Here is a 25,199-nt window from a genome sequence, read left to right on the forward strand (position 1 = left end):
GGTAGAATTTGGTGATCAGAGCGTTTTTCTAAACACAGCTTGCATTAATCAAGTTTTTGTCAAACAACCATATAATTCATGGTGTATGAACACACCAGGAGTTCATACAAAGTTTTTATTATTCTCTATTGTCAAAGTTGAATCAAAATGCTCTCCAAAAAGAAAACCCCGTAATTTGTAAATAGAGGAGTTTACACTTCACTGAAGATCAAAGAGGAAACAATCTAGATCAAAAATAATCCTCTGAATTTGGCTTTCATTTTTCTCCCCAGCCAGCAGCATTTGGCCAATAGTTTGTCCTCTCTCTTTGAAGAAGTGCTATTAAAAAGTAAACAAAAAATGCTTGCCTTACAGGAAGTGCTTAAACAGGAAATTCACCTTCACATCATTTCCCAGCTGTTATAAAACTGGCTTTAGCAGAGAAGGGAGAAGTGGAGCAGTGAAGTGCACAATCATTTTTCTTTGCCATAAACACCTTTAGGATGCTGACCCAAGAAGACCAACTAGCTATGAGCTGAGATCGGGAGGATGGCTGATTTGTTACTTTGATACTAGCTACTAAAATTGGGAAGGAAGGGGGAATAAAAGCAAAAGAGGTCACAGTTCTGTAACACTGACAGTAACACACAGGTGATGGGTGCTGTCAACATTATAAACTATATACAAGACAAAGCAGGACTCTTTCCTTTCCCAAAGAATGCAACAACAACAAAAAAGGTGTATATAACATAGTTGGCACGTTATCGCGGGGGTGAGGAAAGGGGGCTTCTCCTGATTGTTACAGGCTTAACTCATGGCAGTCCAGAGGACAGTTCGTCTGTCTAAACATACATCCTCTCCCCCTTCCTCCTTAAATATTTAGCGAAGACCAGGCCAGTAGCAATGTCTGATGCAATCATGGTGCTAATATGACATTAATAAGTGCAAAGTTTTCCCTGAAAGGGAGCACCTTACTCCAGGAAGAGATGAGGGTGGGTGGGGGTTGAAGGAGTGACATGTCTCGTGCCAACCTCTGGTGCATCTTCTCACGGGCAATGGTAGCTCATCCGGCAGTCAGTTGGGTAGGGTGTCAAGCCCAAGGGACGCCGCGTGCTGCTTTGCCCGGAGCCTTAGGTTCTCAATACTCGTTGTTTTACTGTTCAGGCTTGGAAGGGAGCTGGAGGCCTGCAGGATGGGTGAGGACCAGACCTGCTGAGCATGGGAGAGCGACTGGTAGTACGACTGACAGTGCAGGGAGCTCAGTGGCGCCATGTTGACGTTCATGCCCAAGTAGGGCATGGCAGACGGTGTCCCCATTTCAAAGGAGGAGTAATGGACCAAGTTGTTGGTGGCCGCCATGTGCTGGCGGAATTGCTCCTGCAGGCGGAAGAGGCTCAGGGGCGAGGAGGAGTAGGAGTGAGTCTGAGCCAGGCCACTGCTGGATGAAGGTGTCACAGTCGCGCTGATAGGGGACTCTGTAGCAGGAGACAGAGGGGACGGGGGTTATTTCTACAGGCTGGATGCAGGTGCTGATCGGCACCCTAGTAGGGTTCGGACTGCAGCATGGGCTTCTCTCTTGCATTGGGAGGGTGAACGAGAGAGGTTGCGTTAGCGCAGGAGGGCTAAACATGTCTGTTCCGTACTTAGCATCTTACTTCCTAGAAATGGGGCTGACCTCTTTGCTATGGCTTTCCTGCTGCCACTGGGCACTGTACTCCCCAAGCTCTAAGCTGAGCAGAGGGTCTTTGGTCTTTCTGTACTCCTGTTACAGTAGACATCATGCCCTCCATGGGTCCTGTTTAGTGCCATGGACAAGAAGACAAGTCTGGGCAGCCTACCTGCAAGTACCCGCGCCATAGGGAATAAGGGACTATACCCAACCACCAGCATCCCCCTTGGTATGCCAGGTCCTGACACCAACCCCAATCAAGATGCTGCCCCTCACCTGCTTTTGGGCTCGCTCTCTTGCAGTTCAAAGCCTTGCCATCCACACCAGGGCTTTTGTCCACTTTAGCCTCCTCCAAGACGCTCTTAAACTCCTCCTCTCTGTCGGTCTGGTCCTCGGGTGCGGACTCGCTGGCCGACTGCTCTGACAGGGTTAGGTTGAGGTCCGTGCCTACCTCGCTCGGGAGGGTCTGGACCTTCTCGGTGTCTGGGGTGGTGGCCTGGGTCTCTAGCACAGGCGGCTCTGTCTTTCCCTCACTGTGGCTCCCTTCACAGTCCTTTTGCTTCTGCAATTGCTCCTTCTGTAGGCTACGCTGCTTCTTCCGGAATTTGGCCCTCCGGTTCTTGAACCAAACCTTCAATGCCACAAACAGCAAAGAGGAAAACTGGTGAAAATCCTGCTTGGTGCCAAATTCGGCATCATTCAGCCTGGGAGCTTCGGGGGAACCCCAAGTAATGAGGTACTGCAAGCCTGCTGTGCCCAAATGTCATTCCACTTTGTTGGATATTAGAGCTCTACCTGTTTTCAGTGCTTCTACAAATAACACAACAAATACATTTTTTAAAATGTCCAGCCTTTATGTTGATTCTTTAAGCCACTCCACTGGTGGGGGTTTTTTTGGGCTTTTGTGGGTTTTTTCCTAAATTGGTTAGGCAGTTGTGTCCAACCAGAATGTCTTATAGCTGAGTTTGATGACATTACATTGGCTTACAGTACAGTGCTCTGTTAGTTTCTAAAATCGTTCAGTTATAAGCATACCAAAACTCTGGCAGTAACACCCAAAATAAGTAATTAAAGGCATAGGCTGTCATCTGGGAACTGAATTTAGGGAAGGAGGAAAGAATCCATATTTTTTTTAAGCTAAATCAGTAGACATGGATTGGAAGAAATATGTTTGCAAATCTTGTTAGGGTTGTTTGGTTAGTTAGATGAGGAAACAAAAATTTCAAAGATCAAGTTGTCTTGACATTTATATGAAAGAAGTATTTTTTTCTACTACTTATCCACTTCACACTGAAGAACTTACTATTTAGTCTTTCAAAGCCCAGCAATGCAAGGACCTCCCCAGCAGCAGGTTATGAAGCACATTGTGCTAGTTGAAATTAAAAAAAAAATGAAACCAATCCTTGGCCTGAGATGTTACAAATATTGACACTAGTGGAAAAGAGCAGCTGGAATTACTTGGGTTTCTGCTCTTCTGAGAAAGCCAGAAAAGCCTTGCAAATAAATAAATAAGTAAATTTCTGTTGATGTTTCTAAAATTTCCCTCAAAGAAATGTGAAAGAACAAATGAAAACCAGTGTACACTTCAGACAATCCTAAATTTAAAAAATGTGCATATGGATTAAGAATTTCTTTAGCAGATGTGTGACTTCAGATGATTTTATTCCTCCCACTCCTGCCTTTGACAACTTTACTGCCCCAAAATCTTTGGTTACCTTGGAAGAATCTTGAAAGGTCAAGGGAGCTGTCAATCCTTTGGGAACCCCACTATATTCTTCTACACATCCCCACTCACAAACCCACAAAATATCAGTACCTGGACTCTGGCTTCAGGTAGGTTTGTGCACATAGCCAGCCGCTCTCTCATCACCACATCTGGGTAGTGAGTCTTCTGGAAGGTCTTCTCCAGCGCCTCCAGCTGTTGGGCGGTGAAGGCCGTGCGACTTCGTCTTTGTTTGCGGTGCTGGGATCCATAACGTGCCTCCAAAATGATGTCTTGAAATGTACAGCCGTTGGAAGACAAGAAAAGTGGCCAATTTAATTATTGGAATTTGTACGCCGACAGTCGAATAAAGCACTTGCTAACACCAGATGAACCTACAAAACATTTTTTTTCATGGCTCTAGATCTAATAAAACACATACACACATTTTTCTGGTTAATTGAGGTGTCCGAGGAGATAAAACCTCTGACTAGAAAGCCTATTTTGGGGAGGGAACCTCTTCTTAAGACAGCTATGGAAACTGTTGAGACTCTAATGCTAAATTTGGTTGAAATAAGCCAACCTGCTCCAACATCAATGGGGCAGGACACACAGATGCCCAGATCCCACTGTGGCATAAGCCTCTTTCATTAAGAAACACAGTTTAAAACAAGGTAGTGTTGTAATCATTGTAACCATTGTAATCCTTAGAGGGGCCCAACATTTTGTGTCACGTTCTTCCTTGAAGCCAAAGGCAGAACTTCCGTAGGCTTCAATGCTGCCATGATGCACTGTGCTGATGGGTGGGAAGAGTCCGTGCAGCTCAAACACAGCTGCCTCTAGCTCATTTTGTGGGCTGCAGCTGCATTAGAAGACATGCACCTTCCCAGAAACCAAGCTGAGCTGGCTCTTCTTTAGTGTCTCGTATGTAGCTCACTGTAGTTTTCAAGGCATGATATTGGAGAGCTGTTCTGGGCTCCAGTTCAGGAAAGCACTTAAGCTCATGTGCTTATGCGTGTTTAGCTCGAAAGCACGTGCTTTACTGAGCGCGGACACTCTCCAGCATCTGGGGTGGAAATATCAGCCAGGAACCAAGCCCAGCCCCACTGATTGCAAGCCCAGAGCTCATGTGCTGAGCTCTGCTCAGTAGAGGAGCTACTCAGAAGGTCTGAATTTGCAAACTATGCTTGCAAAATTGATGGCAGAGAAGAAATTCAGACTGGGGAAAATCTGAGGCTCAGAGTAAAGGGCTTATTATTTTACCAGAGGCCTTATTATTGCACAACAGTTAGTGGGAGCAGAAAGATCTTAAATCAATGAAAATAAGTTACTTTATAAATTAAAAAAAAAAAAAACAAACCCAACTCAACACCCTTTATTATGCAAGTCGGGACACGCTGTGCTACAGCATTGGAATGAAATAGTCTGGCGAGAGGTTTGCTCTCAAAGAGGAAATGCAGAAAGAACAGTGTCTGGTATCATTTTTAATTCGGTTAAGAATGTGACTTCCAGTAGAAAGGAGGAATGAACACGCCAGAGAACAACCTAACGGGGAGAAAAGTCGGCATTATCAGTGCACGGAGCCAGATGAAGGCTCTAGCTGCTGTTTATTTGCGCTTTTGTCACAAGCATCGTGGCATGGATGTAAACAATAAAACAAAACCTGCTGTCAGGCCAGTCCCAGAACCACACAGCCAGGTTCCAAATATGTTGGCTAACGAGCGTAGCAAATCAGATTTGCACCACTAAAACATTCCTCTTCCAAACTTCCAGCTGTTTCATTCTAGGTCAGCATTTGCAGCGCCTTTCTGGGCAATTGCCAAAGCCACGTGGTTTTGGCAACCTGGAAAAGACGTGATCAGGCTAAAGGTCTCTGGCCAAATACAATATAGCGTTGGTTGCATACAAGGGACTTTTGTATTCGAGGTATCAGAGCTCTTCGGGGAGTTAAAACACTGTTAGTAGCTGCCGCTTTGAAGGCAAAGAGGCCGTCCTTGAAGCGTTCAGACAGAGCTCACAATGCAGCCAGGCGAGGAGAAGGGAAGTTCCAGGACAAGAAATTGAAGCTACCCCAAAATATTTTACAAAGCTAACATTTGTGTTTCAAGCACAAAGAATCAGGAAGAAGGACATTGGTTAAAGACCCTACCTGCAGGCTGGAATATTCACAAATTTCTAGAGTAGAGGTTAGACCTACCAGCTACCCGGAGGCGGCAGCTCATGCATTAAGTTTGGCCACTCCAACGAGAGCCAACCAGCAATTATTTTAATGTTTTAACTATGTTTTCAGGCTTGGTGCAAGAAGAAGAATATAAATAGCAGGTGAGACTTTGCAGTTACAATCAGAAACCTCTGTTTTCTGACTTAAGGTCATTTGCTTTTGTGCTGCTTTATTCTGACTGTCCCTGGAAGGCAAATGAGATCTATAACCCTGCACTGAAAGATATTCAGAAATAACAGAATGTGAAGCAACTGCAAAGGAACCAGCTTGTACGTATGTAATGCCTACCCCGCCAATGATAAGCAGACAAGGGGACTGTGGAATTTAATTTGGAAAGACTTCCAGGTGGGTTATTAATTTTAAAGATAAGAGGTCAGAAAACCAATTGAATCTCCCAGTCAAGAATATAAGAATAGCTTTTTTTATTCTATTTTTTATCTCCTTCTGCTTTTACCCTAGTTAGGGTCAAAGATGTTTAAGTCCTCCATGCTCTACTGTAAAAGATACAGGTGATCACAAAAATCTTTGAAGAGATCCTTGCATCTAGGAAAGGAGCACCTTGACACCCAAGGTCTGGAAGGCACATTGCAGAATTCAGGACCATCTGCTCCCCTCCGACCACCTACAGGATGAAAGGATGAGGGAAGGAGGGGATGGATGAGCAGAACAAGGAAAAGGCCCACCTGTCATCACTCTGCAGCCCAGCAGTAGAGCCAGGATTAGAGTCCAGGTCTCCTTGATCCAACTTTTGTTCCCTTTAGATGAGGACAGTGACTCCTAGCTCTGCCCTACAGCCCCCCAGAGATCCCACAGGCCACAGTGAGTGGTCTGAAGAACCATGCTGAGGTCACTACTAGCAGCTGGATAAGGGAACATTGCTGGCATGAAGATTTGAGTCATTTGTGGTTCACTGATCCAAAGAGTCCAAGACCTTTACCACCATGCCTTCATGAACTACCCACCTAGGAGGACTGCCCGGAAACTTCTGCATCCTTAGTTTGACTTGAGCCCATGTCTCTTAAATGTAGCCCACTAAAGTTCTCTGGGTAGATATTTTTTCCCACCTACTCCACTTTTTTTTTTTTTCCCTTTAATATCAGACAGCTAGAAAGCTATCTTAAACCACCTGTGTAATGTTCAGATAGTCAGGGAAGATCATTCCATTCTGGGAAGGTCTCTACAATCACATTTACAGTATTTTTTTGCTTCAGCTTTAGTATGCTGGTTGTCAGGTCTGGTCTGCCACACTGCATCAAAGGCCTGACCAAAATGGGGATGTTGCAGCTGTTGACCATTTGCATTGCAGTAGCGTTTGATAATCTCAGCCAGATCTGGGTGTTTTGTGGTAGGCTGAAATGTAGTGCAGGTATATTTGCCCTGTCGTAACAAATATTCTCAGGTCTCCATCAACTATTTTTGAACAATTGCCCTTACCAAATCCTAAATACTCTCTGGACTTTGCACTTTCTTCTAATGACAGTATCAATGTAGTGCTGTTACACTCATGCTTGAGCATAGAAAAACAGATCAGATGCTCTGGAGCAGCAGCTCCCATTCCACCATCAACAACGCTGTACAGATAACACTCTCTGGGCAAAAAGTCACATGTGAGTTTCTTTGAGCCTAAGAAACTCTTTTAGGGAAGGCAAAATACAAAAGCAACAGAGGGAGCCAGCGAGACCTACAAAGAAAGCATCGCCCAAGCCAAGAGTTAGGATGCCCAGGAAGAAATAGGTCAAGGTAAGACCCAAAGAAGATCCAAATGATGATCATTTTCCAGAGAGAAAAAGTGTTTGGTAGGACAAGAAATGGAAAATAGTTGCAAGAAGGGGCAAGTCCTGGGCCCCTTGGTGGGAGAATCCAATTCACTGCATGCTCATATTCATTGTGCTGTTATTTACTAGCAAGAAAGCAAATTTTTCTGCTGTTTTTTGTTCACCTATTAAAACATATTTCAGTGTCTTTTCAATTCAATCCCATAGAGTGGGGCTGTGTCCCTTCTCACCCCCGGGCTCCCCAAGCCATCGGAGGCCAGTCTGCAGCAAGGGACAGCAGTCCGCTGGCAGCGAACACTGGAGGGCACGTGTCCCCTGCAGAGCTTGGCCACATGTCCAGTATTCGGGACCACACCGTGCCAGTTGGCTACGTCACACGCCAACTCCCGAAGAAGAGTTTCACTCGGAGCAAGCAACAAGGGTGGTTTGTTTTGTTTTTTCCCCCAGGGAAATGGCAAAAGCCGTGAGTTGTTCTTACCAGCCAGTCTCTCTGCCAGGGTGAGGGCATGCACCGAGGGCCTGTAGTCGGGGGCGTGCTGGGCTTGCTGAGCTGCCTGCTGGTGGAGGTTGTACATGGCGCTCAGTGAATTCATGGCGTGGAGGGAGTAACCATTCACTCCATAGTGCTGCATGGCGACATAAACCTGAAAAACAGCAGCCAGAGGAGAGAGGTGCTTAGGAACGTGCTATTCCATCATCCCGGTGTCTCAGCAGAGCTTTGGAAACACCGAGCTCAAACTTAAACTGCAGCAGGCAAGGCTCACTTCCAACCTCCCAGCTCCACCAGGTTCTGGGACAGGAGTCAAAGTACCTCCTAAAGCACCAGTGACACCAGTCTGGCTTCCAAGCTTAGAGATCAGCGTCTGACTATATCCCACTCACAATATGCTGAACAAAATATAAGAAAGGAATTTTTTTTTACACGCCATAATAAAATATATCATATTATTGTTACTTGTGATGAACTGACCTAGCTGTATTCCAGAACTAGCTGGGATTTTGTCCCTGTCATTGCCTACAGTGGTCTGTTCCATAATCCCATTGATATAATGTCAAATAATCTTTCTTATCTGAACCCACTCAAGCATAATTTGTTTCCATTCATTTTTCTTAAGATTCTTCTTAACAAAACACAAATTATACCAGGAGAAAAAAAAAAAAAGTGCATGTCATGTAAAAGAAAATAAATCCGCAATGTAATAGGACCAAAAATGTTATGGCTAAAGAGGGAATTAGGCTTTGCAATAAATACTGACATTTCATAGCTCAATAACAAGGAAATTATTTCAAAAAACTAATGGCTTTTTTTCTATTGCAAGCTCTGCATGAAACTTCAAGCTGTTTTTCCTTACAGACCATCTGTAAAACTGAGCTAATATTGATCTCAAAAGCTGAGTGATGCTTCATTCATCCCTGTTAAAAATGACCAAGGGCCTCCAGGATGTCATTTGTGTAGTTTGTAAGACATCGGAAAGGAAGTTGTGAAACATTTGACACACACAAAAAAAAATTTAAAAGCACCATTTACATAAGCAAGTCATTGTCTGGAAAGTCAGAGAAGTCAGAGCATTCACAGAAAGAGGTCCAGCTGGACTAACTTAAGGAAAGCAGACAGGTTATCTAGGAAATCTCTTAGAAAAGGGTTTTGATCACTGGGGGCAGGTGGTTCAACTCCCATGATTTTAGGAGAAACCGGATGCATTGAACAGCAAAAACTTGAATGAAAAATTATCTGTTGTTTTTTTCTGTACTGAGGAAAGACCTTCATTTTTGCCTGTAGAAGACCTAAACCATGGAGGACAGACTCTCAGTGAAGAGGAAGGAATGGAAACCAGTTGGTCTCACTACCCCCTCTGCTCTGAATTCCCATTCTCTCCCACACCACCTTGATGTAGGAAGCACAAACATGGAGTGACCTTGCTTAACATCCAGAGACCAAGCTGTAGTTCCTGGGAAAAGGAGCTGAATTCTGTGTTGTAGGGTCTAGCAAAGACCTGCGGCATCTTCTGGCTTCACCCTCGCAAGCATCTCCCCATCGCGGTGCACAGGAATGGAGGAGGGAAGCCACGCAACTGGAGTGTGGTCAAACACTCTGCCAGCTCAGGGAGGTCCTCATTGCTCTGGGATGTTTTCTTTTGACAGAGTGATTTTGGGTCATGAGTGTGAGTGTTGCCTTTGGGATTATCTTCTCAAAGAGGCTGCAATAATTATAAATCAGTAATTTGGGAATCTAGCACTCAACCTCATTCCTGTTTCCGCAGTCCCTTCTAGTCTGCCACCACATCATTTCAGTGCCAAGAGTGCGGGTGGAGGGTGACAGATCCAGGTGTGGTTACACCTTGAAGATCTGATACATGCTCTGATGCCACCTTCATCTGTTTTGTGTCCCCCTGTTCACCCACTCTGGATTCACTCCCCAATTCTTTAGTTTTAGACTCAAAAAAAAGCTCGGTGGCTATCCAGTACCTACACAGAATCCTAGAATATCTCAAGTTGGAAGGGACTCACATCCCACCTTGTTCTGCACAATGCCAGCCACATCCTTATGGCTCACAGAGAAAGTTACTATATAAGAGTATAAGAACCTCCCCTCCCCACCTCCTACTTCAAAGTACAGGCAGACGATTTTTATATGAATAGCTGATTTATCGAAAAATGCATTTTTAGGGTGCCTGAGACATATTTTGTAGTTAGTTCTGGAAAGCAGGGAAAAATCAGATCGCTTTGTTTTATGGTATCCAGACAATTAATTTTTAATTTATTTTCAAAATGTTTCATTTTAAAATTTACCCTAGTTTTTAGAAAAGCAAGGACATCCCCAAAACAAAATAATAACTTTCATCTATACCCCATCACGGTTTTATTCACTCTAACAGGAGAGAAAGCCAATGCACAGCTTTGCTGCTTGCGGCACGTACGAAGGGACAGGACCGTGTCCCAGTGACATGTCCCATCAACTGGGAACGACCTGCATGTCCCCAACCCGGACACTTCTCTGGACGGTTTTGGCGGTGTCTGCAGCAGCCTCACCCCATCCTCGGCATGGTTCGTTTCCGAAGAGCATCGTCCCGCCCCAGCCTGCGGCAGAGCAGCGCTCAGCACACACCAAGCCGGCTCGGCGCAGCTGGTTCCCATCGGCAGCGAGACTGCCGCAGCCAGCCAGAGAGTCGTTCGCTGCTTTGCTTTCACAGTTCAAGAACCAGACTGGCTCTTCTGGCCAACGCAGGCACGGAAACAGAGGTTTGCCACTTCATTTCACCTCTTCCCTTCCCATCCCCTAACTTGTGAACCGGTTGGCCGGTTCCACCAGCTTTGGCTGGCGGGGTGGAGGTCTCAAAGCTTATTAAGTTCCTGCGTGTTTCATGAAAACCATTTGAGGACACAGAGCCTATTAACTGCCCTGGGCTGCCGCCAGACCTCCGTCCTTAATAGATGCTGGAGAATCCACACCGGGGCTCAGCCTTGCCAGGAGATACGCGAGAGGCCAAGAGAGACTCCCCAACTCACAGAAACGTTTCTTTCCTAATCCCCCTTGCATGCCGTCGGTTGTGTACCAAGCCGGCACATTAAGGGAAAAAGCAAAGAGGGAGAGGGGGGAATTTTCCCACGCTATACAGTCTTCCGAGGACACTGCCAGTGATGTTGTGTCTGGAGTCCAGTGTTTCCACTGAAACACTTGCTCCAGGACGATTTCAGTTTATTTGATTGTTAAAAGATGCTTTTACATGCACATTTGTGTTTGAACAAACTCTTCTGAGTGGCCTAGAAGAGATCGTATGAATTAAAAAAAAAAAAAGAAAAAAAAAAAACAAAGAAAATAAATAAAAAGCAGAGGACTTAATAATGATGGACTTATGACGGGGGTCAATACCCATCACCGCTTTAGTGATAACTGCCTGGCGTGCTGCGGTGCAGATGACAGACAGAACTTCCTACCCTCTTGTGCAGCAAATGTATCATCCCAGATTCAGTATAAAAAATGAGGGAAAATGAGATATCTTGCATTTACTGAGCGAGACTGTTCAGCCTAATAAGCAAAGTTAACTCAGACCGCAAACAGCTCCTGTTTAACTGTCAGCGCTGAGCACACTCCAACCCCAATAAATTAAATATTTAAAAGACATCATGCAGCAATTTTTTTTAATGGAGAAAGCCATTCATCAAGCCACCGCTGTGTTTCACAAGCTGTCGAATAGTGCTTACACTGGTTAAAATAATCTTTATATTTCATTAAGCAACCAAATAAGCTGATCCCTCCCCACTGGCTGTATAGATGGTTTTAATTTTCAAAATCTGCAAATGCATCTTTTATGTCTCTGGGTGGCTGGAGGGCCTCAGGAACAGCCACAGCCGGGAGAAGGATGAGAGCAAAGTTTGAGCTCCTGCTTTGTGAAGGGTACGGGCTTGAGCGGTCATCGATACAGCTGGGAAGGTAACGTAGGGTACATCCTGAAAGAAAAGGGATGCCTCACCCTGATTTCATTCATCAGAGATTACTGAAGAGCTGAGAGCGGTGGAGAAAGGAGATGGGAGCTGAGAAAAGGTGCAGGAAAACGATAGATGAGAGGAAAATCTCTGTACGGGGTGAGGCTAGCCTGGGTTTGCCCCTGCTGAGAGGCTGCAGGCTGATCCTGCAGCGTTTGCTCCGCACAAGGGGATGGATGCCTCCGTGCAGTGCCTGGGGCTGGCACCGCCTGGGGCGGGTGGTTTCCTTCTGCACGGCCCCTCAGGGCCACATCGGTGACTCTCCCAACCCCGGCATCAAAAGACATGCTCTCTCCAGCTACCCACGTCTCACAGCACCAGGCTGCGGGGTCTCCACACCGTGCTCTGTGCCCTGGGCCAGACGCTGCTGGGGTTCCCGCTGCTTCTGCCTTTGCAACCCCAACATTGCTACCTCAGTCCCAAAAATTGTCCTACAACATTTTACCTCTCACTTAAGTTTTCACCGTGGAAGTCTCAGGAATGCTGTGCCCATTTTTCTTCCCAAGCCCGCAGACCCCTCAGGCTGCAGAGCCCCGATCTGTCTGCTGTAGCCTGCCAGGATCTGGCCTCACAGAGGGGACCAAGTGTTCCCCTTAGCTTTAACTGCTGCTGGCTATGGGAAACCCAGGTTTCTCCATCCTCTGCACCATTTAGGGGCCAGGCAATGCAGGTCTCTGCCCATCCCAGACTAATCCAGAGAGCAGACCGCTCTTCATTCAGCTGCTGCTGTTCAATCTGATGCAAAACAATTTGCACATCTACCAGCCAGGGACGGGAAGCCCATCATCCGGGAGCAAAGCTGCATTGCTCCTGGTGCAACGCAGCTCCCATCTGCCCCTTCTCTGCAGTGGCCTCGAAAATCTCAGGTTCCCATGAAGTCATAGCACAAGAGCGGTGCAAGTTATTGTACACCGCTTAACAGTGTTGCCTATAGAGGAAATTTGGCCCTGGGCTTTAGTGTTATCGGCTTTGGGTTCTCAACTTGTGTAAAAGGCTTTAAATTTCCCTATTTAACTGGTAACTAATTTTGCATCCAGACATATAATTCTGTCCTGAGAGAAGATGCAAAGAGGAGACAACCGCAAATTTCCTTGCTAGGTGAAAACCCCTATTCCTGGTGGGTTATGTTTGTGTATGTGTGGAATTGAAACAGCTCTGAGAACAAGACATCTTTTAAAAATGAGATACTGACATTTTCTGCAGAGTACTTTGTAACAAAACATCCATATTTTCCCTTCTATCAGGGAGAAAAAAAAAAAAAAACAAAAACCCAAACAAAACCCCAAACCACAAAACCCACCCTGGAGCTGTATTAACTGCAGACAAGAGTTTGACATGGGAGATATTTTCTGCTTGCTCTTCTCATTTCACCCCCATACCCCCCTCCTATCATCAGTCTGTACCTGGCTTCACCTGCAGTCACACACAAGACATTTAACAAAAAATACAGAACTGACAAAGCTCATTAAGGGAGAAACGTATCGATCCCTGAAGCCTGTAAACTCAGGTGTCACTTGTGCTGGCCACAGAGCTCGTGTCAACGCTGGAGAGCTTGTCCCCATGCTGAGCTGTCCTGAATGAGGACATCCACGGCAGCTCCCCGTGCCGACTCTGCTCTGGAGAAAAGGAATTTTAAACCAAGACAGTGGTTTTGATCAAGTGCGTTATTCTGGAGTAAACACCCATCCCCTTTTTTCCCAAATCTAAACTGTGTCGAGATAGAGGAATTTTCTTCAATAGCTTATTCTGGCCAGTTTTCCCAGGTAGAAGTAAAAAACCATCTAGGACAAGACTCTTGCCCTTCTCAAGCAAAGGCCATTGGGTGAGAAGGGTTTGGGGCTGGATGTAGGACTCAGCTTTGGAGGGGCTTTGAACCATTTTCTCTTTTCCCTTCAGTTGTTCCCCCCCAATACTGAGTCATCCCAAACTCAAAAAACTCCTGAGACTACAGAAGTACTGACGTACAGAAGAAGTCCGGGTGCCGTCACGAGGAATGGGGGTAACAAAACCGATCAGGTCAGAGTTATAAAGACTAAGTTTTTCTTAGAGGAGACAAGAAGGGGATGCCAGAGCCTGCTTTTGACTGGCGGGCACTGTGGGGATGTTACGTTATCATTTCATTAAACCTTTCCAGAAATTGGGGAGGGTTGATGATGGTGGGGGGATATATGAGGCCTTCTTTATGTGAAAAATAAGCTGCACTAAAAAGTTACACCTGGATTTTGACAACTCATTGGTAGAAGTGAATTTTAACACCATAGCTCTTTTCTGATGAGGAGAGAGATATCCAGAGATGCATTTGAAGTTTGGAAGAGCTTGGCACCGTCTCAGGTCTGCACCCTGATGCGAGACACAGCTTGAGCACAGGAAAAGCATCAGTTAAAAAAAAAAAATCATGGAAGACAAGTTTGGTGCTCTTGTCTGGTGTTCAGGGTCCTGAAGGCGACAGGAAAAAAAAAAAACAGGAGCAGGTCTGTAAGGTAAAAAGAAAAGTTGCAGTCCTCCAGCCTGAGTGCCTGCTCGGGTGGTACAAATCGCTGCTTGTGTTCATGCAAAGCACAGGAACCCGTTGTTCATTACTAACAGGGAATGTGCAAATGGTTTGTGCTAACAATGTCCCCCATATTACCGCTGGCAATAAACATCATCAAAAATAAAATCACAACTAAATATTCCCCCCTCTCCTGGAGCTGTTCTGCTTTATGATTTTATGCTTTGAGTCCTTATTCAGAAACACTTTAAATCAGCAAGATAAATAATGAATCTCTGTCTCTGCTTATCTGACAGTCTAGGAAAATAGGCTCACTCTATACACAGACATCAGTTTTATATGTATTTGATACTAAATGAATTACATACCTGAGGGGTTCTGAATAAATGATCCTTGCAAGAGGTTTTCTTCAATTTTTTTTTTTTTTAAATATCCCTAAATCTTTAAGGTATATAAAGGTCCAAAATCATGGAAGATAATAACCAGCATGTCATAAATCAGTTTTGTTCCTCACGTGAGATTGCTGAATGTCTAAGGAAACAATCTCACCTTTGTAGTGGATGAAATATAAATAATTTGAAATACTGGAACACATCATATTTTCTCATTCAAATGTCAAAGTCTGAGAGAAACATGCACCATAAAAACAGGCTTCCAAAAGACTTTTCTTATAACTGAAATAAAGGAATTGAGAATAGCTCTCAAAAAAAAAAAAAAAAAACCAAGATTCCCCATTTCTAATCTTCCTGAAAAATTTTTACATCTGTCTAAACCCCTGGATTTGAGTGCAGTTATTTTCTTAGTGCAGAGTGGGATCTTAATTAGACCTGGTCTGGCTGAACAAGTTGCAAACCACTGAAAGCAAAACTTGACTGATTACACCAATTCTTGCAGCTCATGTTCAACTACTACTACTGACCTTAGTATAAATGAAAAAGATCTTTTTCTTAAAACCAGGAGGTTTGCTAACAGCTGAAATTTGGAAATACTTTCAGTTAGGGACACAGTTTTTGGGTAGACCTTGTCAAATAATTGCCTCTTCTGGGGCTGCGTTGCTGAAGAGCACAGCGAGTGTATTTGTAATGCTCGTTTATTTGTAGCAGAAGCATAATAGGATGTGAAAGGGTTTGTGAGTTTTATAAAACAAAGCTCAGAGCATCCTGCTGAGATGGGGAAGTTTTACTGTAGAGTTCTACAAACTCAGGCACCAGGTTGTGAGCAGCTGAGTTAACAGGCCCTGGCTGGCAGGTAACTCACATCAGTTGCAGTGATTTTTATTTAAGGCTTTTGTGAAATCATCTTTCCTCTCCCCCCCCAAAGCCCCAGATAACAGAACCAAGTGATTGATTAGACAGTTCCCAGCAAAAGACTTCCCAGTGCCTCTGTTTGCAGAGGCATGCTTCAAAGGGCAGGCTCACAAGGTCTGAAATAAAATACAGATACTCTCATAGTCTTTGCTTTTGAGCCAGTTTTAAGGCTTGGAGCCCAGTGATTTGCAGCGTAGAGCTGGGATTGGGATCACTAAACATCACCGTAATGCTAAATCTCTTGCTTGCTGTAATTTACACGTGATGATCAGTGCTTACAGATCAAATCAGTATAAATGCACCTCCCTTCTCCCCTTCGGAGCAGCGCTCAACCCTCAGTAAAAGCTCTTGTAATCTATATTGAAGCAGAAACACTTTCCTGGGTAAATAAGAAAAGCTCTTAATATGAACATCACTTTGGCTTTAGTTTCAGGATCTCATTCTGCTTCCAGCTCGGTCAACAGAAAAAAAAAATAATCATATATTTTAGATTTCTTTATGATTAACAACGGAAACCGAACCCTGCAGCCCAGGCCAACCCTGAGGAGTTTGAATACGTACAGACCAGGTCTGCCAGCATTGCTGCTGCTTGTTCCACGGTTGTGGATGTGCAATGCAGCAGCATCCCGCTGCAGCCAGGCTCTCACATACCTGCGCTGCCTTTCTGTTCTCACATCTTGAGACCTTACAGCATCTCTGCCTTAAACCTGGAAGCACTATGCAATCAAACTACTGAATTCACAGCTTAAAGCGTTTAACTTGAGTGTTTATATATTAAAAAAAAAAAAGTACTTTCCCCCCCTCACCCCATCCAAAACAAGCATGTTTCTGGCTTAGTTCTATTTGCACGCGGTTTGTCTGGCTCAGCCCTTCCTCTCACTTTTGCGGAAATGGCTTTGCTTGAGAAGCATCATTTCATTTGGCTTAACGCTGGCAAAGGGAATTTTCCAAACCGGACAATGGAAGAGGTCCAGACTTCCCAAACTCTGCCCTTCAGGGCTGCTGGCAGCACGAAGGGCAGCTCACCGCTTGCTCTCTGCCCCCAAACCAGTTTTGCCTGCAGTCGTGCAGATCGCTTGCATCAGCAAATCAACTGGCTTGAAGGCAGCTCCTTGGGGCTGCTGGTGGGGCTTGGGAATCTCCAGTGTCCCTGGACGATGGAGCGATAACCTGGAGGATTTTACCCATGACATGGTCTCATTAACAGGACAATGATCTACAGTTCTGTGTTTAAATATGTTTTTAAGCCTGCAACATTTAGTAACCAGGACCTTTGTCTGTCCTGAGCACCACAATCATGACACTGATCTTAACCTCCTAGCCCTGAGCCCTAAAAAGAGAGAGCAATCACTGCAAAAAGTGCTGGCAGAAGAGCGCCCTGACAGATAAGCTTTGTAAAGATTTGCTGAGGTGGTTAAAGACATCCCCTCCTGCTGCTCTCAGGTGCTGCCAGCATCGTAGCTGGGCTGGCAGAAAGGACCGCGTGCTTGCTTCGGGCGCTCCCAGTGCGATGGTCTCCAAGGGAAGCAACTGGTTTGAGGCACGGAGGGAGGGTAATTTCTCCACCCACCATCACTATTCATCAAGTGCATGTAAGTTGGAGCCCTGCGTTCTGGGTGTTAAGCTGAGAGCAGTTAGATATGCACACGAGGAGGAGAGAGCAACGTGTCTTTGTAAAATGCAGTGGTTTGTGCCACATCACTGGAATTTGACCTACTTGGCACAAAATTACTTTCCTAGGTGCTCTTTCAGCTGGTTAGCTGACAAGCTGCAAGGCTGTGACACCAAGTGCAACTATGCTTAAAGCTAATTTTGGAGAGATCCAAAGAACAAGCAAATTTTGAAGGAGACAGGAGCTGAGAGTCTGAATCCAGGATGTTTCTGTAAGTACAGCTGGACCCTGGGTCTGCCCCTGCAAATCATGATCATAGCCCTCAAAACTAGTCGCAAAACACATGGTGGCAATTGCTTCTGCTCAGACTAAGATCAGCTATAACACAAAATGACAGATAAGTCCTACCTTAGTCAAAAAGAAAAAAAAAAACCCAAGAAAAAAAAAAGAAATCATGAAAGGCAGCTCCAGCAAGCCATGCAATTGTAGGGCACTTCTAATACCTTAAAAAAACAAGACAGAAGTTTGAGGTTTCCTTCTTTACAAGTGATAACACTAATTTTCTTTCTACCATTTAAAAAAGCTGTTTGAGCTCAGTAACTTTTACAAGGGAGTGAAAAGACTTGTACCACCTTAAAACAGGGCCATGAACTGGCGTTAGCAGCAGCGCCAGGGGCTGGGGAGCACCGGGTGTACGTAATGCTTCCTTTCCCGTAAGCGTTTGGATCCATACACCGAATTAAGCCCATTTGCCAAGGTAAGCAATATATTTTGGCCACCAGCAGGTGATCTGAGCTTTAAAGAGCTGTGTACTCGTAAAACAGGCAGAGCAGCTAAGTGTCCGCTGGGTTTTGCGGGGAGATGTGCAGTCCTTCAGCAGAAGCACGTTTACCCAGCTTGGGCTAAGACACGCTAAGGGCACGCAGAGCTGCTGCCTGCTTGCTTTCCCCCAGCGCTCAGTGCAGTTGGTATCAACCGGCTGCAGACATGGGGTTTCTGCAGCTCCCTCGACAGGAGCATTTTTTGCCCCCTGAGATCCATCAGCTCACTTCTTCCAGCCCAACTGTTTCTCTTTTTTTGGAGGATCCTAGCATTGTTCCCAAGCATCACCCCCTTCACATCCCATACTTTAAGTTTGAACATCTGGACAGTTTAAAGCAGCATTTCTCATGTACGTTTGCTCTAGCCATGCAGAGGCTGCAATTGGTCCTAAAAGAATTGTGCCAGCAGCTATCAGGAAGAAATCACATCTGTATTGTGGTCCACCCACAACTTCTGGCTGTAAACACCCGTTTGCCACCGTTTGGAGAAGTGCTGGTCTCTCCTTGTCCCAGCCCTCCCTCAGAGCCTCTCTCCTTCCCAGGAATTATTTCTGTACCAGATGTGCTTCAGAAATCATAATGGGTCTGATCCAAACCCTGATGAAGTCAAGAGAAAAGAAAAAAAACCCCAACAAAACAGTAGCTTTTGGCTTGGAACAGACTGGCAGGAAAGACCCAGGGTCTGGCTAAGCCCAGTGCACCATGAATTAATTCCTGGTTATTTAGCTGCATTTCAGAACTCTCCATCCTCTTTGCAACAAGCGTATTTTGATGGACATTCCCCCAAAGCAGGTTAGTTTATCAGTAGGTACATAGGATTGGAAAATTTGGGCTTTACTGAATCCACGTTATTCGGCATTTTCCCTACTTCTATGTTTTTGCCAAGTGAGGTGAGGAAGCTACAAATGTTTCTGTTCTGACACGAGCGGTAGAAATCAGCACTCAACCTTTTGAAAGGGTTCAAACCCAATTGACATTTATCAGTGCCTCAGCAGAAGAATTTCCAACTTGACAAGCTGAATTTTGGGATGCCTCCAAAAAAAAAAATCACTGGAAGAATAACTTGTGTCTTAGAAAACATGGGCTGCTTCTAGCTAAAGGGTTTACTCATAGCTTCACGAGCAAAACCAGTAGGTAGCCACATCAGAAGAGCTTGGTCCTGGACTTTCTCTGCAGCACCTTTGTTCTGGCAGGGCTGGTTGTGACAATGACAGAGGGAAGAGAAACCGTTCACTCTGGCTTCTTTTAATCCGATTCCCCTCTTTCTCAGTGAAGCGTTCCTTTAGAGGATAAAGAGACTGGGAACAAACCCCACTGCAGTCACTCCCTTTATAACTACATTGTGCAAAATTTGCCTGGCCAGCCTGCCCTTCTCTCTGACTTGTGGGAAGCTCCTCTGGCTGTGTTTCTTGGATGCAGGTAGTGACCCCAGCACTAAAGAGAAGCAACATCTGCCCCAGCTCCGTGAAACAGAGCTGCATCTTCTCAGGCGGCAATAATATCACTGCAGGAGCCTGCTGATTTGTGTGAGCATGAGGAAGCCATCCCATTTAGACATCAAGATCTCTTTAAATTAGCATGGAAAGCTAAACAGCCAATCTAAACTGGCCTTCTATGTACTGTTGGTGTGATTTGGGACATTTTTTGCATTGAGTAGGTTGGTGTAAGTTAATACAACCTCTCATCAGTCATGGGGTAACTCAGAGTTGAAGTTATTCTTATCCTTTCAGGAATTTTCTGCCCTTACAGTTCTTAGTTAGAATGGAAAAAATGAACTTAGAAACATGATCTGGAAGCCAAAGGGTTGTAGGTCCAAGTATCTCCAGCTGGGGCAAACAAGGAACTGGGATTGACTCCTATTGACTTACTTGTAGGTGAAAAGCAAGCATGGAAGGGAAAAGCTAACCAGTCAATGTGCCATCTGAGATGCAGGTATTGAGAGAGAAACACAGAGCAGTGAAAAACTGCAGACTCACTCTGTGCCCTCCACTGCACGAGTGTGGACCATGGATGGTGTAAAACGTCTCCTCTGCGGGGTGAGTGAGCCCCATCCTGCTCTCCCTAGGACAGGCAGGGCAGGCAGATAGCCTCCTCTGCCCCGGGGCACCCCTTGGGGCTCAGCCTTCACCCCTCATCGAGGACCCGACTCATGCCCCGTGGCTGGCTGAGGAACCCAGCACCCACTGGGGGCGTGGGACAACCCGGCTGCTTCAGGTCAGCTGTCCACGGCTTGGAAACTCAGAGGGGAGGGAAAAAAAAAACCCAACAACAAAACCAAAACACAAACCAGCAGGGATTGCTTGGAAAGCTGGGGAAGGGGGGTGCTGGAGGTTACCCCCGCAGCCCACCTCGCTGAACCCCGGCCCCCTCCTTCCCCGGGACCTGCCGCCCCCCGCCCCGGCGGAGGACGGTCCCCACCGAGCCAGCTAAGAGCAGATTTCGGTCCTCGTCTGCTTTGTGCTCCGTGCAAAGGTGAGACAAGAGGGGGGAAAAAAAAAATCCCACCCCAAACCCAAAACAAAAAACCTCCAGCCCTGCCTTTGGGGAAGCGGGAGGCTACTTCAGACAAAACTGTTATCCATTAACATCCAATTATCACTTGGTCCAAGCCATTAATTATAAATCAGCCTCCTAATTGGGATAATTAGCTCTCTGCTACTTAATGTAGTATGACTGATGCGTTTGGAAAGAAGGTAATCACTCCATTTGTTTAGCGTTAGGAGAACAAATCCAACTCTCATGGTTTGATTTCAGCCTTAGCCTCCCCCCCTCGACCCCCCATCAGCATTAAAGCTCTTTGCAGCCCCATTAATTGTTTGGGAATCGCGGCGGGGACGGGCACACGCAGCTCCGCGGGGCTTTCGGGAGGGCAGCCCCCGGGCCGGGATGCGACCGGGCCCGCCGCTTCCCCCCCTTCCCCCCCGAGGGAGGATTGCTGGGGTTTTTGGGGATGGGGGTTAATTAGAGCGGATGAGTTTGAACCCGAGTGCGACCCACAGGTGCGATCGCTCCGGAGGAAGCGGGGGGCTCTGCGCGCGCGGCCCCCCCCCCCCCATCTTCTCCCCACCGCGGCCGGGCCTCGCTGTTAGAAACCGTTTCGGGGAGAGCGGAAAAAACTTTCCTTCTTGCTTTTTAATTTTTTTTTCCTCTCCTTTTCCCCCACTTTCCCTGGATGTCTCATTAATGCCGGCTGCTCGGCGAGCCGCCGATAGCTGCGGGACATGATTAGATATTTATTACTGTCATTTACATGGAAAACTTGAGCTAACCAAGTGGAACTGGAGGGGGCCGCCGGAGGGGACGGGATGGGGCAGAGGGGGAATATTTCTTTTTCCCCAGCTCTGGAAGCCGAGCCGGAGCACGGGATGCAGCCGCAGCCCGGCCGGCTGGAGCGGCGGGTGCGGGGGGCTCCCTCGGGGATGGGGGGTTTGGGCCGAGCCCTCCCCGGGTCCCCGGCTTTGGTGCCCCGTCGCTTCGCCCGCGTTTCGTTTCCAAAAGGATCGGGTAGCGCTCTATGAGCGCATCCCACCGGGAAACTGGGTACAGTCCCCGCTCCCTCCTTTCCGCTGTCCGGGCTCGCCGAGGTGACCCTCGGGGACACCATGGACTCGGCCCGGGATGCGCTGACCCTGATCCCCCCCAGCCGCCCTAGGTTCTCGCCTGGAATAAATGAAGAGAGGGGCCGGGGCAAGGCGCCGGCCGCGGAGGCCCGCAGGTCCCCGGGTGGGGGGTTTCTTGCCCCTTCTCCCCCCAAAGAGGGGCAGCCACAGCGGGTCTCGCAGTCAAGCCGCATCTCCCTCGGAGGAGAAACTTCCCCTAGAGCCTTGCTTTGGGCTAGAGGAGCCCGTGTCCCAAAGCGGGAACCCTCTCCCATGGAGGTCATCCCCGCCCTCTCCTTGCCCCCTGCAAGGGACACGGGTCCCCGATACCCCGGGCAGCCGGCACCGAGCGGGGACACGGACTCCGCTCAAGTGCTGGCTGCGGCGGAGCCCCCCCCCCCCCCCCCCCCCCCCGCCCTTCCCTATCTGTTATCCCATGGCCCGAGGGGCGACTCTGGCGGAGATGTATGAGATCTCTTGCGGTAAAAATATGCATGCTGATCCCCATTTGGTTAGCCCTATAATGGAGGTGTAAATAGGTTTCGACTGCGAAGCCCTTAATTTATCAAGCGAGCCTGACAGCGCAGGTCCGGGATTTATATACCTCTTAAAGTGAGACCGGGGGGAGTGGGGGGGGGTGGAGGACGGCACAGACCGGCCCCCCAGCTTTGCAGGCGGATCCCCGTCCGTTTTGCCGTCTGACCTTGCAAAGGGACGGTGTGAGGGAGTGATTTTCCCTAGAAAGGTTTCCTAGCGCTGCCGGAGTCTTGCCGTCCCTTGCTTTCCTTTCCGCACTCAACTTCCAGCGGCACAAGAGAAAAAAACCACAGCAAACCAAAACCAAACCAAACCCCACAACTCCAGAGCCGCCCCCTCAAGCGGGACCATCGTCCGGCCGCGCTCAGGGTGGTTTCTGACCCGGCGAGCTCTCACCGGGCTGCGCAGCTTATTAAAACATTATTAAAACATTATTATGTAAATGGGGGGGAAAGTTGCACTCTCCCCCCCTTGGAGCCCGACAGACGGAGGGATGCGCTTCCCTCACCTTCGGGTGCACCCCGCTCTTCCCCGACGGCTGCCTAAACCCACACCGGAGCGGGCCCACGACCCCAGCCCACGCTGCGCTTTGCGTGAGAGAGGCCCTGGGCTGGTAGTTGGATTTTTGCCTTTTTTTTTTTTTTTTTTTTAGAAAGCATAGCATATTCCAAATAAATCAAAAAAAGAGGGACAGGAGCAGATGGGATTTGCGTTGGAGCCCAGGCTGGGCTTCCCCTCCTCCGCGGTGCGCGCATCCCTGCCAGCGGCTCCTCCGCCGTGCTCGGAGTGCCCCCACGGAGAGTTTCCCTCTCCTCACAACAAGCCCCGAACTCCCCCTGCACCCCCGACCCACCCGTAGCCGCGCTGTCCGGGTGTTTGTGTGTGTGTTTCTTACCTGGGGCGGCTGCGGCGCAGCCTCTCCGCCCGCCGTGGGAGCGGGGACACGCGTGGGAGCCCGGCCCGCGCGGGGAGCGGGCGCGGTGCTGCGCCCCGGCCCGCCCTACTCCCTCCGCCCGCGCTGGCTGCGCGCTGCCTCCGCGCCCGGCGGAGCTGCCATCTACCGGGAGGCTGCATTGAAGAAGGATTTTTAAAAGGAGCTTCATAGCGACCCGGGAGCTACCCAGCAAGATTTTCAATGGTCCTCCACCCTGTCAATCAAAACGGGGCTGCTGATACACCCCCACCCCCCCCCACTTCTTACCAGTCATTTACTCCAAGCCGAGGTGTAAACGCCTAATTAAATCCCTGAGAGCGGATGGGATGCCGGTGGAGGGAGGAGGGCTAGACCTAGGGCTGGCGGGGGTGATGGGGTCCATAAAGCATAGGGGAGGGAAACCTGCCTCCCCCCCCCCCTCACACCCACTGCTTAGCACCACGCTGGAGCGGACCCTGAAGTTTCCCTCTCCCCTGATGGCCTCTGTGTGGTGGTGCTAGTGGGGGATAATCTCCCGGCGTTAATTACAGAGCCGCCGCGGCCCCCCCACCCTCCTCCTGACCCCCTCGTTGTCCCAGCTTAGCCTGCTGCACCCCTCGGCTGCTCTTTAAAAGAGGGGGGGGGGGGAACACACGATACGGACACGGCATATAGAGATAAAATCAGGAATAATGGAAGGAGCCCAGAGGAACTGGGGGCGGCGGGTCCGCAGCCCGCCCCGTCGGGGAAGCTCCGCTCCGGCAGCCGGGAGCACACGGGCAGCTCTGCCGGTGCGGGGCGGGGGGGGAACGGACGGGGGACAGGGAAGGCAGAGGGAGGGAAAGCGGGCAAGGAGGGGAGGCCACGGGGCTTCGGCGGACAAGGAACGACCGGTTAACGCATCCCCCCGCTTTTTAATTTTTTTTTATACTCTCCCCGAAATATTTTTTTTCGGGATGTAAAAGAGGAAAACCAGGTTTTCCTTTCCTTTTCTTTCCTTCTTTCTCTCTCTGCGGGATTTTCACAGGTACTTTCCCGTCCTGCGGTCGGGCTGGTTATCTGGCAGAGCTCACTAACTGGAGCGGTGGTTGTGTTTGCTTTTCAGCTTTGCCATGCCTTCGCAGCAGAAAGAGCAGTTTAAAGCCTTTAGAGAGATTGCTAATAGATGCCAGCTCCTTGCCTTTAGATTCTCTCCCAGCCCAGGAGGATTTAGGATGGGATTGGGAGACGAGACGCCATTTCAGGCTCCAAAACACCCTGTTTTAAAATGACTGCGGGTAAGAGGATTAAAACAATAATACCCTTCTCTTCTTGAAGGTTTTTTTTTTCCTCTCTCCCTCCTATAGAAAAGATTTCTTCTCCCAGAGCAAAACCGTTTAGACAGGAATTAAGGGAACAAGAAAGAATAGGGGGGGGGACACACCTTTTAATTTGAGCCTGATATTTTGTACAAAATACTGACCAAAAAAAAAAAAAAAAAGGGCGTCGGTCTGGCTCAGGACACCAGAAGGCTCCAAGTGCCACCTTCTTGTATTTATTTTTGTCGTATATATATTTTTTCCAGAGGTTATGGGGTACCAAGTGACTGTCCCGGGAAAGAGAGGGAGGAGATATATCTATTTAAATCTATTCCAGCCCTCACTCCACCAAAGTCCCTCTTGCTCCCCAAGAAGGAGGGGAGCCCCTTGCATTACCTTTCCCCTGCACCCTCTAATTAATAACCACCCGTTTTTGGCCGGGAAACCGATTGAGCGAATCTCGCCGTTTTGATTGCCGTTATCGTTTTTTTCAGGGGCGTTTTTCGGGGCGCCGTGCCCGGGTTGGTCTGGGCACCACCCCGCAAAGCCCACGGGGAATCGCCCTCTTTGCTTTTTGGGGGTGACTCTGCAAAGGGATTTCCCCCCCTCCCCGAGTTTGCAACCGGCACCTTCCCTACTCCGCTAATCACAACGAGTTGAAACGGGGGACGGCGGGGGGCAGCCAGGCGATGCTTTCCAAAATTCAGCGACCCCCCTGGAAACCCCCCATCGCCTCCCAAAGCCTGGCTGGGAGCAGCCTCGCGGACCTGTAGCTCGCAGGAACTGGGGC

General features: G+C 47.9%; 1 protein-coding gene across 1 annotated transcript; it reads right to left on the reverse strand.

Moving 5' to 3' along the window:
- Nucleotides 1-1,053: 1,053 nt before the first annotated feature.
- Nucleotides 1,054-23,272, reverse strand: DMBX1 (diencephalon/mesencephalon homeobox 1). The gene is given in 6 exon segments (XM_054833876.1): nucleotides 1,054-1,454; nucleotides 1,925-2,279; nucleotides 3,465-3,643; nucleotides 7,825-7,990; nucleotides 23,094-23,150; nucleotides 23,153-23,272. Coding segments are annotated over 6 exon segments (1,278 nt in total).
- Between the last annotated feature and the right edge of the window lie 1,927 nt (nucleotides 23,273-25,199).

The sequence above is a fragment of the Grus americana genome, chromosome 8 (genome assembly GCF_028858705.1).
Source record: "Grus americana isolate bGruAme1 chromosome 8, bGruAme1.mat, whole genome shotgun sequence".
Taxonomy (NCBI): Eukaryota; Metazoa; Chordata; class Aves; order Gruiformes; family Gruidae; genus Grus; species Grus americana.